Source organism: Gouania willdenowi, chromosome 6, assembly GCF_900634775.1.
Source record: "Gouania willdenowi chromosome 6, fGouWil2.1, whole genome shotgun sequence".
In the NCBI taxonomy this organism is placed as follows: Eukaryota; Metazoa; Chordata; class Actinopteri; order Blenniiformes; family Gobiesocidae; genus Gouania; species Gouania willdenowi.
The window spans coordinates 72,025,334-72,039,780 of NC_041049.1; the positions used below are offsets into that span (position 1 = coordinate 72,025,334).

At 34.2% G+C, this 14,447-nt stretch overlaps 1 protein-coding gene across 1 annotated transcript; it reads left to right on the top strand.

Annotated features, from left to right (window-relative positions):
- Positions 1-742: 742 nt before the first annotated feature.
- On the top strand, positions 743-14,092 carry cav1 (caveolin 1). The gene is made up of 4 exons (XM_028451023.1): positions 743-1,017; positions 1,697-1,864; positions 11,022-12,961; positions 13,284-14,092. The coding sequence occupies exons 1-3, from the start codon at positions 982-984 to the stop codon at positions 11,361-11,363; spliced, it is 546 nt and encodes a 181-aa protein (XP_028306824.1). The 5' UTR covers positions 743-981; the 3' UTR covers positions 11,364-12,961; positions 13,284-14,092.
- The last annotated feature ends 355 nt before the right edge of the window (positions 14,093-14,447 follow it).

Here is a 14,447-nt window from a genome sequence, read left to right on the forward strand (position 1 = left end):
CTGCAACAATGAGTCAGCAATTATTTTTATCAATGAGGCTTTTTTATGATAATAATTTTAATAAAGCAAATTCAACACAATATTTCTGCCTGTTTATTAAAGCAGTGATTTTAGGTCAATTAATATTGCTGTTCATGTTCGTTGAGTAGTGACATAGTATAGAGTCTCTTTACAAAGTGAAAGCAATTATAATTTATTTTTTGAAATAAAAAAATACATGCTGTGAGTAATTCCACCTATTGAGCCTAAAAGCTGTTTAACTACATAACTAACATTTCAAACTGAACCTGTAATTCATCCAAAAGTCAACAGTGTTTTTCACTTTGTCACACGAACAAATGGAGATGAAAAAATCAGGCAAAAACATCCTCAATAACATGAAAAGCACACATGGAAATACTGTAGTAGTAACTTATAGAACCTTAAAATTTATACTAAATGTGTTCATTAAAATATAAAGCATAAGTGAACAGCTGATATAAGAATGTAAACAGACCAGAGTGGAACTAAACTAAAGCATGAGGAGAAAAAGCAGGTTTACAAAGGTTTTTACAAACTGAAGTGAATTCCTTTGACACCTGAAGACAAAAAAGATCCTGAAGTTAAAGCTTTGACTGCTTGAAAAAACACATTTTGTTTAAAAATGCAAACGTTGTTGTTATTGTTTCATCTTAGTAAAGACGAGGGTATGGCTCACATCCCTAATTACCGCCCACACACACAACATGGAACAGAAAGTGTTTTATCTCTAAATCAAACAGCCCGTCTCTCCTCCAGCCTGCGGGTCACACGGTGTGGCCCCCAGTCTGACCCCCACAGGAGCCAATCCTCCATAGGTCAGAGCTGTGTTAACATTTCAGGCACGTCCATCAAAAAAGGGCTGGGATTACTTTTCTATTTCAACCCTGAGGCAGAACAACCTGGTGCTCCACATGCACCTCCTGCTTGGTTTCCTAAAGTGTTGATCAGCAAAGCTGCGGAATGACAGGAGGACCGAAGGACGGGGAAGTAGACGAGGTACGAGCTTCATTTCCTCTTTAACTCACTGCCTTCATTCATCTACAGTAAAGAAACACCAGCAGCTTTGTCTCCTATTATAGTGGTTGTTGTGAGGCTGTGGTGCGTAAATATAAAAGTGTTTTTTATACTTATCTGTGTTATTTATACTTATCACTGCCGGTGAAAGAAAAGAGACGTTTTTTAGCTAAACGTTTATTATCAGATGAACTACGAGCTGTGACTCCAGTCAATACAACCATAAGCTGCTGTGTATGAATGAGAATGTCCTGGAGAAAAGAAAAGGGACCACATTAACAGACCGTCTTTACGCGCTCATTTTTAAGATAATTTCCACGCAATGTATTAGAATATTGTGGTGTAATATATTGATTAAGAATATTTGACTCAATAAAGTGTAATTTTTCAGAGCTTGTATTATAGCAGAAGCTTAGAATGAGGCAGTAGAAGGCTGTGCGTAATTACGCATTTCTCTCCATGCCTTTATGAATAAACTCGATCCTCGGGTGATGAGATTGTGTTTCCATCTGGGTGGTGAGGACCCCTTGCGGCTGTACAGAGAGGGTGTGGTGCCTTAGATTTGATCCAGTGAAACCCATCCCTGTTAGGGGCAGAGGCTGGTCTCCCCTCAGCGCGCAGCACCAACTCCTCTTTCCTGCTCTGCTGTTTGTCCTCACAGGAGTTTCTTCACTCACCGTTTATCAGAAAACAAGGGAACATTTATAAACCCAACAACAAAGACATGGACAACGACAGTGTGAACGAGAAGACGATGGAGGATGTCCACACCAAAGAAATCGACTTGGTCAACCGGGATCCGAAGCACATCAATGACGACGTGGTGAAGGTGAGTTTAACTTATTTCATTTCTTTAACTGTGAGAAAAAAAGTATAGTTTTAATATGAAACCATTTTACAAAGCAGAAATATATTTAATGAGCTCAGCGGAATCTTCTCCTATTTATTAAAGAATATGAAATATTCTTTCAATGGGTAAATACATATAATAATAAATATAAGGCGTCTTTGTTTTTCCAAAAACAGAGGAAACGTTAGGATTTCCTGTTGTTTGGAAACATTTCACACACGCTTTGCTTTTGGAAAATGAAGAATTATTTCTGTAAGATTTTAAAAAGTGTTTCTTTAATTTATGGAAATGTGGTGGAAACCACGTGACGCATCTGATGGAAGATGCAGGGTGAGGTCTTTACGTCACCCACCGTGAGGTCAAACACTGCTGTGCACAGGAGGAATGGGGATCCCTAGCCACTCCCATATCCCTCCCCCTCACTGGCCCCACCCACTTTCCTCCCCGCATTCCTGCAGTGAAACAATAGCTTTTTTTTTTTTTTCCAGTTAATATTTTCCTGATCTTTAGGTTCAACAGCTGAACGACAGAACTGCGCCCCTAGTGGTACACGAGCATATTGCTGGAGAAACTTTTAATATAATCTAGAATAAAAAACAAAAACAACTTTTATAAATCATAACAACATATGAACACAACAGGCTGTTTTCTCTTCATTCATAAACATAGTTTTCAAAGGTTGATGATACTTTTTATTTATTTTATTATTATTATTATTATTATTATTATTATTATTATTATTATTATTATTATTATTATTACCAGCATATGACAAACAAAAGATGATTATTCTGACAGATGATGCCCATGAGGACAAAAAGACACATAACAAAATAAATTTCTGCTCTCGAGCAGCGGTTATCAATTTATTGTTTAGACTAGACTAGACTAGATTAGACTAGATTAGATTAGATTAGATTAGATTAGACTAGATTAGATTAGATTAGATTAGATTAGATTAGACTAGATTAGATTAGATTAGATTAGATTAGATTAGACTAGATTAGATTAGATTAGATTAGATTAGATTAGATTAGACTAGATTAGATTAGATTAGACTAGATTAGATTAGATTAGACTAGATTAGATTAGATTAGATTAGATTAGATTAGATTAGACTAGATTAGATTAGATTAGACTAGATTAGACTAGATTAGATTAGATTAGATTAGATTAGATTAGACTAGACTAGATTAGATTAGATTAGATTAGACTAGATTAGACTAGATTAGATTAGATTAGATTAGATTAGATTAGACTAGATTAGACTAGACTAGATTAGACTAGATTAGATTAGATTAGATTAGATTAGATTAGACTAGATTAGATTAGATTAGACTAGATTAGACTAGATTAGATTAGATTAGATTAGATTAGACTAGACTAGACTAGACTAGACTAGACTAGACTAGACTAGATTAGATTAGACTAGATTAGATTAGATTAGATTAGATTAGATTAGACTAGATAAGATTAGATTAGATTAGATTAGACTAGACTAGAGTAGACTAGACTAGACTAGACTAGATTAGACTAGATTAGATTAGATTAGATTAGATTAGATTAGACTAGATTAGACTAGATTAGATTAGATTAGATTAGACTAGACTAGACTAGACTAGATTAGACTAGATTAGATTAGATTAGATTAGACTAGACTAGACTAGACTAGATTAGACTAGATTCGATTAGATTAGATTAGATTAGACTAGATTAGATTAGATTAGATTAGATTAGACTAGACTAGACCAGACCAGACTAGATTAGATTAGACTAGATTAGATTAGATTAGATTAGATTAGACTAGACTAGACTAGATTAGACTAGATTAGATTAGATTAGATTAGATTAGATTAGATTAGATTAGATTAGATTAGACTAGACTAGATTAGATTAGATTAGACTAGATTAGATTAGATTAGATTAGATTAGATTAGACTAGACTAGACTAGACTAGACTAGATTAGATTAGACTAGATTAGATTAGATTAGATTAGACTAGATTAGATAAGATTAGATTAGATTAGATTAGACTAGACTAGATTAGACTAGATTAGATTAGATTAGATTAGACTAGATTAGACTAGATTAGATTAGATTAGATTAGACTAGACTAGACTAGACTAGACTAGATTAGACTAGATTAGATTAGATTAGATTAGACTAGACTAGACTAGACTAGATTAGACTAGATTCGATTAGATTAGATTAGATTAGACTAGATTAGATTAGATTAGATTAGATTAGACTAGACTAGACCAGACTAGACTAGATTAGATTAGACTAAATTAGATTAGATTAGATTAGATTAGATTAGACTAGATTAGATTAGATAAGATTAGATTAGATTAGATTAGATTAGACTAGACTAGATTAGATTAGATTAGATTAGATTAGATTAGACTAGACTAAATTAGACTAGATTAGATTAGATTAGACTAGATTAGATTAGACTAGATTAGATTAGATTAGATTAGATTAGACTAGATTAGATTAGACAAGATTAGATTAGATTAGACTAGACTAGATTAGACTAGATTAGATTAGATTAGACTAGATTAGATTAGATTAGATTAGATTAGACTAGACTAGATTAGATTAGATTAGACTAGACTAGATTAGATTAGATTAGACTAGACTAGACTAGATTAGATTAGATTAGATTAGATTAGACTAGATTAGATTAGACTAGACTAGACTAGATTAGACTAGATTAGATTAGATTATATTAGATTAGATTAGATTAGATTAGACTAGATTAGACTAGACTAGATTAGATTAGATTAGACTAGATTAGATTAGACTAGATTAGACTAGATTAGATTAGATTAGATTAGACTAGATTAGATTAGATTAGATTAGATTAGATTAGATTAGATTAGACTAGACTAGATTAGATTAGATTAGACTAGATTAGATTAGATTAGATTAGATTAGACTAGATTAGATTAGACTAGATTAGATTAGATTAGACTAGACTAGACTAGATTAGATTAGATTAGACTAGACTAGATTAGACTAGATTAGATTAGATTAGATTAGATTAGACTAGACTAGATTAGATTAGACTAGATTAGACTAGATTAGATTAGACTAGACTAGACTAGACTAGATTAGACTAGATTAGATTAGACTAGACTAGACTAGATTAGACTAGATTAGACTAGATTAGATTAGATTATATTAGATTAGATTAGACTAGACTAGACTAGATTAGATTAGATTAGACTAGATTAGACTAGATTAGACTAGATTAGATTAGACTAGATTAGACTAGACTAGAATAGACTAGATTAGATTAGATTAGATTAGATTAGATTAGATTAGATTAGACTAGATTAGATTAGATTAGATTAGATTAGATTAGATTAGACTAGATTAGATTAGATTAGATTAGATTAGATTTGATTAGATTAGATTAGATTAGATTAGATTAGACTAGATTAGATTAGATTAGATTAGATTAGATTAGATTCGATTAGATTAGATTAGATTAGATTAGACTAGATTAGATTAGATTAGATTTGATTCGATTCGATTAGATTAGATTAGACTAGACTAGACTAGACTAGAGGTTAAAGAGAAATGATTTGAACAACAAATATCATTTACGGTAGATGTGGTTTAAATGTTCCTATTGATGTTGTATTTATTATCAGTATTATTATTATTATTTATGATAATGACAATCCACCATTTTTGTATAAACTAATTTGAGGAGGTAATGTAGTAAAGTTCATCATACCCTGTGCAGTGACGTCATATACTGTATAGTTCATCATTAGTTATTAATAATAATAATCATAAATGTTGAGTGGACCATAACCAACAATGATGTGTTTATACTGTAGTAGCTCGTCTGTTGGATTGTATCTAATAAAATAACACATACTCACTCATCTACTGTAGCCCAACGACTCAAATTACACTTTTATACAAAAACAGTTTAAATATTGTTCAAACTGTTGTTATAAAAACACTGGATGGCTGATGTTTACATTTATCTACATGTGGTTTAAAGCTGTGTTCAGACTCCTCCCACTTAATAAACACCTTTAGGATTAACTTCACCTTCTGTTGTGTTTGATGATCATGTTTATTGATCTCTGTAAATACATGTGTGCAACTTTTATCACAGCAAAGCTAACCCTAGCCACAAAATATGATTCTCTGATCAACATTCATGTAGAACGCTGACTCATCCTCATGTTAATACAGGAAAGAACAAAGGCTTTGTTTGTTTTTCTGGTTGTTTTGTTTGTTGAGACTTTTCTGTTAGTTTAAAGATAGATAAACAATGTACTTTTACTAAATAATGTAGTACAGTCAGTGATGAGGCACACATCGCCTGTTCTCTGTTAACACAGAAGTTCTTCACAAAGTGTACATGAATTATATTTTTGGTAAATATTATAAAACCCAGTTTCCACTTAATACGTAGCAACAAGTAGTCAAAATAATTTATTGTCATTTTTTAAAAGTAAATGAAAGCTTTTGAAAAGCATTGACAGTAGAAAATACACTTTTTAAATCATGTCCATTGTGACGATGAGTCAGACTCTCCTTCAGTCCCAGAATAGAACACAGTGTTATGGTAGCCCCGCCTCCCTCTAATCAAGTCAACTCACAGCTGGGGAAACATCTGCATACACTGTAAAAAGTCAAGCCGTACAAAGACATTCATACCATAGAGTTGTTTTAACCACTTAAAGTAAACATTTAAGTCATGTTTGAGCTTCTTTTAAAGCATTCAGTGTTTTGTGCTTAAGATTGAGATTTTATTAGAAAAAGTGAATAACTTAAAACCTTTCTGAAGATAATAGCAATCAATAAAAAAAGTTTGTATGACTTTCTCTAGCATTATGTATGTAATACATCTTTACATCTTATTTTTAATATCTTTTACGTCTCATCCAGACAGTGTTATTTATATATATCTCAAATATATCTGAATAATCAAGAATATTCACTGGAAAATAAATATTAGTATGATAGAAATGAATGATTGAAATGTCAGAAAGATGAAGGTATTTTTCAGTGCAGAGGTTTTTTAAGGTCAGCGAGGCGACGCTGCCAAGAGGAAGTGTGTTTTCAGAGAGTCTCGTGAAAAGCGTAAGCAGGGAATCCCTTCAAGCAAACCCTCAATTTGCAAAGCACCGTGACAGCACACACTGTACACACACATACATGCACCGTGCACGTGCTCATACATGTGGAAACAAACACCCACTCATGAGTTCTTCATGAAACCAACACATGCTGTGAATTACATCTAAACTACTTCCATTACATCTGTATATGGAGTTTGTCCTGCTGTGAACGCTTTATTTTCTAATCGAGCAGTGAGGGGGGGGTGTGAGTGGAAATAAAGAGCCCCCACATGAGGAAATATTCAGGAGGGCGGAGCCCTGGCAGAAGAACCAACGTTCTCAAGGTCAGAAAAGAATGAAACACTCCCTCTGGAGCAGAAACAGGACTTTATTATATTTCCACTTCAACTCATTTATGAAATCCTCCAAACTTCTCCAAGTTGTGTGAACACATCTGAAATAAAGCTCTTTAGGTTAAATGTACCAATATGTTAAAACGTCATAATTCCTTTTGATATGATAGTCAAATGAAATAAATGTTAAAGGTACAAACCAGTGGCGTTAAATAGGATGAAAACAATGTCAGGAAATACCTTCTTTTTTTTACTGTAAATAAGTCGCCCCTTGACATATTTTTTTATGATACCTAAACAAATAAATATAAAAAACTAAAATTAGTTGAGGAATTTACAATATTGTTATTTATTTGAACATGTTTAAATAAAAAAAAGTTACGTAGAAAATAAATAAATAAATAAATAAATAAAAGTGCTCATTTCAAAAATGAAAAATAACAACATATATAATCAAACATTGTTGAAAAGGATGAAGTGAATTAAACTTGGTTCTTTTTTCCTTAATTTAATCAGTGTGAGCATGTGTGGGAAACTAAAGTGTTTCCGTTTCTCTCCTGAATCTTTCAGGATGTGGTTTGTAAAAAGTTTTTTGGTGATAGATAATTAAATACTCTCTAATCCTGCCTCAGTAAGCTCCGCCCATGGTTTTGTCTGATCTGTCCGTCATCTTAATCTGTGCTCAGTCAACCATTACTTTTCTTTGTCTCTTCATGCTCAGAAAAAGGATTATTATCTTATTTACTCAACACAGTTGCCTTGACAACCACTCACATGCTGACTCTGAGACTTAAATGTATCATTATTAAACTTTTAGTTGGAATGACATCATCATCATCTGCAGAGGTGAAAGTAACTGATTACAATTACTCACATTACTGTAAATGAGTATCTTTTATGGGTACTTATATTTCTAAATCAGTCATTTTACTTGTACTTAAGTATATTTTAAGATAAGTGAAGTAATTCATTACATTTCTACACCCAACCATTACTGAGTAAATTGTAATTTTTTGTGATTATTCTTTATTTTATTTCATGGTCTCAATGGTCACAATGAACATAATCAATAATCAATATGTTCTTAGTCGTGCTATTTGTGATTAACGCCACTTGTTGTTTTAATGTTCATAAATGTATCTATACTTACAGCCTGATATATTTTTTATTTTGAATTTAATTCATTAGTTTTATTTTATTTTAAAATAATTGTACATTTTGATTTTATACAAATAATGTGTCGGTCGTTTCTACATGAGATGTTTACAGTATTTAATGGAACGTACCAAGATTTATTACCTAAAATAAACATGGGGGGTGAAAGTAACTAGTAACTTTTACTTACTAGTACTATTTAATTTTTACTTGTACTTGAGTATTTTATGTATGACTTACTTGTACTTGTACATGAGTAGATACTGTATATGGGAACTCTTTACACCTCTAACCATCTGTTAAAATGTGTTTGTTCACATTTAGCTTAAATTTCATTTGTTATACAAAATGTAAATTCATTTATTTTTCTACAGTTAAATAAAAAATAGCTTGTTATGCCTAAATGTTTAAAGTGCTATTGTCCACATATGTTTTTAGGTAAAGCTCACGCTTTCTTTAATGTTAAATAATAACAGCTAATATGAAGTTGTACAGCTCTGTACACGTGTACGTTACTATGTTGAACAGGATAAAGGTTATAGAAGAAGGTTAAATACTCACTACTAACCTCTGCACCACTGGGCTTGTGTTTGTGCCTCATGCAGTTAGTGAATAGTTCTGGAAACTGGCACAAAGCTCCAGCACTTTACAGTTTGTAGCTGTGGAAAAATTAAATAGAGGCTGTTCTGGTTTTGTGGCTGCACAGTTATAGTGTATTATAGTTTAAAACAGAGTACTTTGTCTGGATACTGGTTGAAAATAGCCTGTTTAGGTTTGGAAAAACATTTATTTTTTCTTTTGTAATGACATACCACCTTTATAATGTAGGATTTACTGGAAAATGACAAAATACTGCATTTCTTTATGTTGAAAGTCTTCTTAGCATTTGATTTTAGAATCATTCTGATTACTTCCAAAGGTTAAAAACAAACACATAGTTTACTTTATTTTCTATTTTTAATGTGTTTGTAACAGAAACATTTCTTCAGAAAATAAGACAAAATACTTCCCTTTTTTTATATTTATATTTAACACATAAGCAAACAAAGTGCATAATTATATTATAGTAAATAACTGTGTTTTTCACTATTAGTTCCTAAAATGTAAACCTTTCAATAGACCTGGTGATTAGTTATTTATATTAGTTATTAGTCATGTGATCCTGATGGAATGCTTGGATTGGCCTTGAGTTTGACGTCCAGCTGTTGTAGATAAAATATGTTCTAAAGGACAATTTCTAATGCTGTGTTTGTGAACAGTAGTAAAACCATGTTTCTCCATATTGTTATACTTATATATATTTTACGTATATACTGTATGTGGGTGCATTAGGTTAAAATACTTTCAGTGGCTACAAATCTCTTTTTACTCAATGGAACAGTTTGCGTCAGTGGCAGTGCAGGTGATTAAAAGTTAAAATAAATAAATGAATATATAACTAAAGCTTCTAACCTGAAGGAAACATGTGTTTGTACAGTATGTGGAGGTGTAAATACTCCATCCATGTTAGTTTATCAAATGTCACCAGATTAGTTTACATATTCATTACTAGTATGAGCTCACTTTCATAGTCCAATAATAACTAAATCCTAACATGTTTTATATAAATGTCTCACACAGTTTAAACCAAAGACTTTTATGTTTTACAGAGACTGGAATGCAGCACTTTAATGTTCACTGTCACACAGGATATTATCTGCATGACTTAAAGATAAAGAGCCTTTGGACAGGACGTCTCTAAGTAACTGTAAAATAAATAATGAGCGCTCACTTTTCTCCTCTTTGTTGATACTTTTTATTAAACTCTTTATTCTTCGACTGAAACACAATTTATGTCTTTCTCTAGTGTATTTGTTTAAAATCAAAACAAGACACTCCAGAGACAATAATAATAATAAAAGAATAAAAGAAAGAGCGTGAGTGTAGCTTTTGGTATTCAGGGTGGGGCCGTACCAGTCTGTACACGGAGGGACGTAAATCTTACAAAGTCTAGAAACCAGACAAATCATCTCACTGAGGCTGTAATACAAAGAAACAATCATGTAAAATATTAGTGCTGAGGTGTCACAGCATTGACATCTTCATAAATAGAGCACCAAACAACTCATATTCTAGTATTTGTTTTAGTCCCAAAAACTTGTTATTTTGTGACATTTACAAAACAAAAACATAAAGTTTTCATTTATAAAATTAAATTACAACAAATTGTTGTGAAAAACATAGTGGTGTTACGTGGTGGAAGTCAGATAAAAAAAATCTACACGATTTATTACAAATCAGAATGTAATGTTTTTTAGTTGAGAAGGGCATACTGAGTATGTTAGCATATCCAGAGTTACAGTCAAATAAAACCATGTTTATTGTTACAAATGCAATTTCTTTTTGGTCTTTTTTTACATTTCCAAAAACGTTGTGTCGCATTGTGAACCCGGTCTATTGTCCCACCCCTAACACAGTCAGAACGATGTTCAACTGGATCCTCTTCTCTCGAGTCCAAACCTTGACTGAAATGAAATGTTGCTGCTTTGTTTGTTTCAGGTGGAGTTTGAAGATGTGATCGCAGAACCTGCTGGTACCTACAGCTTTGACGGCGTATGGAAGGCCAGCTTCACCACTTTCACCGTCACCAAGTACTGGTGCTACCGGCTGTTGACGGCACTTGTTGGGATCCCCCTGGCAATAATCTGGGGAATATTCTTCGCCATTCTGTCTTTCCTGCACATCTGGGCAGTCGTGCCATGCGTCAAGAGCTACCTGATTGAGATTCACTGCGTCAGCCGCGTCTACTCCATCTGTGTGCACACCTTCTGTGATCCGCTGTTCGAGGCCATGGGCAAGTGCTTCAGTAGTATTCGAGTCCGCATGACCAAGGAAGTGTAGTTCCTAGAACAACAGAGAAAGAAACAAAAAACAAGATGTTGTTTAAAAATAAAAAAGAGGGTGGGAATGAAGGGGAGGGGCAATGCAGATGGAGGGAAATATGGACCTCTGGAAAATGAGAGGTGTCACTTTTCCAGAGTTGGGTGGAGGGTCACATGGCATCGCGTCTTTATTCTCCTGATATGTGAGCACAGGGGATCTAAGGGTTAAATTCTAAGAGTTTTCATTGATTTGTTTTTATTCTTCATGGTTGTATCTGCAGACAACCAAGCTTCCTTCCTTTCAGTCTTTCACACCGTTTACCTTCTTTTTGCTGTTTCTATGAAAAGCTTCACATACCCTAACAGATTCCAGGGTGGACCACGCTTGTGTTTATTTTTTGACTGTATTTGTCTTTTGGAGCCTAGAGGCAGGACGGTGGGTTGTCAAGGTCAAAACAGAGAGAAAGTTACAGCGACTCAGCAGTACTACCGAATGGGGCACCCCTCCCATTATTCCATATGACCTTCAAACCCCTGACTGCAATCCCCTTCCCACCCATCTCCACCTTGACCCTGCTTTCCAGCAGTCTGAAACACTGAACCCGCCCTTGTTCCTGCATGCACTTTGTAATGCCTTGTGGCAACGCTGCCGTCCGCCATGTCTGCACAATGACTTCTCTGCATCTCAAGCTTAGCTCTTTCCCACCACACCATCTTCTCACTTTAATTCCACCTCAAACTTTTCTCACCATCATCCTCATCGACAGGGTTAGGGGATAAACAAGCATGAGTATATGATTAGAATGGATGTTTTTTTTTCTAAAAAACACTACCAATGTTCAGTTATGCTAAACCAAAGATAGCTAATAGGCTACTGGTAGTACCAACAGATCTGTAGAATACAATAGCCTCTAGTAGCTAATCATCATTAGCATCGGTTAGCTCACAGACAGTGAATTCTTATTACTTTATATTTGATTCAAAGCCATTTTTTTGTGTGTTATGTTAAGTTTTCCCTCTTGGTACCAAGAAGGAAAACTCTGGTTTCAGAGAACCTTGATATTAGTCGGCAACTTTTCCATATTGACAATGTTTACCATAATGTGAGGTTGAACACACCAGGCCAACAACATAGCACTATATAACAACTATATAATATTATATATATTATAAGACCTTCTTCCCTGAGACTCAAGGCTTTTTCATGTGCATTGTTAAAGCTCTGTAGTGACTGGTTTTTGGAAATACGAAGCAAAAATGAAGAACTTTGACATGTTGATTGAAATATCATTGCGTTAATACCCTATATATATATATATATATATATATATATATATATATACAGATGACTTTAAAAAGCTATGGCGTATCCCAGTGCATTAATCATATGAAAGATGTTTTACTGTCCAAACCTACCAGCTTTTGTAAATTGGATAAAAACAATGTGATGTGAAAACTTTATTTCAACTGCATTTCTAAGCTATTACGTTGATGTGATTATTTGCTTACCTGTGTTTTTGAACTGTGGATAGAATTCAAATGATGGCAGAAAATGCTTTGAATCTTTGGCTCTGATCCCAGATATAACTGACCCCTAAGGGATGGGTTAGTGTTAGGGTTAACTAATCCTAACCCTGACCCCTAAGGGATGGGTTAGGATTAGGGTTAACTAATCCTAACCCTGACCCCTAAGGGATGGGTTAGTGTTAGGGTTAACTAATCCTAACCCTGACCCCTAAGGGATGGGTTAGTGTTAGGGTTAACTAATCCTAACCCTGACCCCTAAGGGATGGGTTAGTGTTAGGGTTAACTAATCCTAATCCTGACCCCTAAGGGATGGGTTAGTGTTAGGGTTAACTAATCCTAATCCTGACCCCTAAGGGATGGGTTAGTGTTAGGGTTAACTAATCCTAATCCTGACCCCTAAGGGATGGGTTAGGGTTAACTAATCCTAACCCTGACCCCTAAGGGATGGGTTAGTGTTAGGGTTAACTAATCCTAATCCTGACCCCTAAGGGATGGGTTAGTGTTAGGGTTAACTAATCCTAATCCTGACCCCTAAGGGATGGGTTTAGTGTTAGGGTTAACTAATCCTAATCCTGACCCCTAAGGGATGGGTTAGTGTTAGGGTTAACTAATCCTAATCCTGACCCCTAAGGGATGGGTTAGGGTTAGGGTTAACTAATCCTAACCCTGACCCCTAAGGGATGGGTTAGTGTTAGGGTTAACTAATCCTAACCCTGACCCCTAAGGGATGGGTCAGGGTTAGGGTTAACTAATCCTAACCCTGACCCCTAAGGGATGGGTTAGTGTTAGGGTTAACTAATCCTAATCCTGACCCCTAAGGGATGGGTTAGTGTTAGGGTTAACTAATCCTAACCCTGACCCCTAAGGGATGGGTTAGGATTAGGGTTAACTAATCCTAACCCTGACCCCTAAGGGATGGGTTAGGATTAGGGTTAACTAATCCTAACCCTGACCCCTAAGGGATGGGTTAGGGTTAGGGTTAACTAATCCTAACCCTAGTGATGGTTTGGGTGGAAGAGTTATTATCAAGACACTAAGCTTGCTTTGAATCTTGTCACCGTCCGTCTACTGCTGTTTCCTACATGGATGGTTTTATTCCAGCACCTTGTGCTTGAAATGAGTTTTTAAAAGATTTGAAGGTGATATTTTGATAAAAACTTTTTTCTCTGTCTTGCATTTACTGTACAATATCACGCTGTGCACATAAAAAATCTAATATAATCTTGCGTGCAGTAGTTTTATTTCATTAGCTACAGAAAGCAGAAAGGTCACCACTTTCATGTGATCAGCGGTTCTTTGGTTCTTCGTTACTGTGCTTGTGATTTTGACTCATTTGCAAATGAAATGAGGAAATGATTCTATGTTGAACATTTAGAGCTTCTTTTATCTGACCAAGCTCAGACCATCCATCTGAAGTCACTTTGTGGGGAAAAGGAGGACATGAGCAGAAAACTGAAGAAAACTTTCCACCAGCAACAGTTTTCTTAGTTTAAGTTTAAGTTTAAGTTTATTTTAGTTTAGTTTAGTTTAGTTTAGTTTAGTTTAGTTTAGTTTTAGTTTAGTTTAGTTTAGTTTT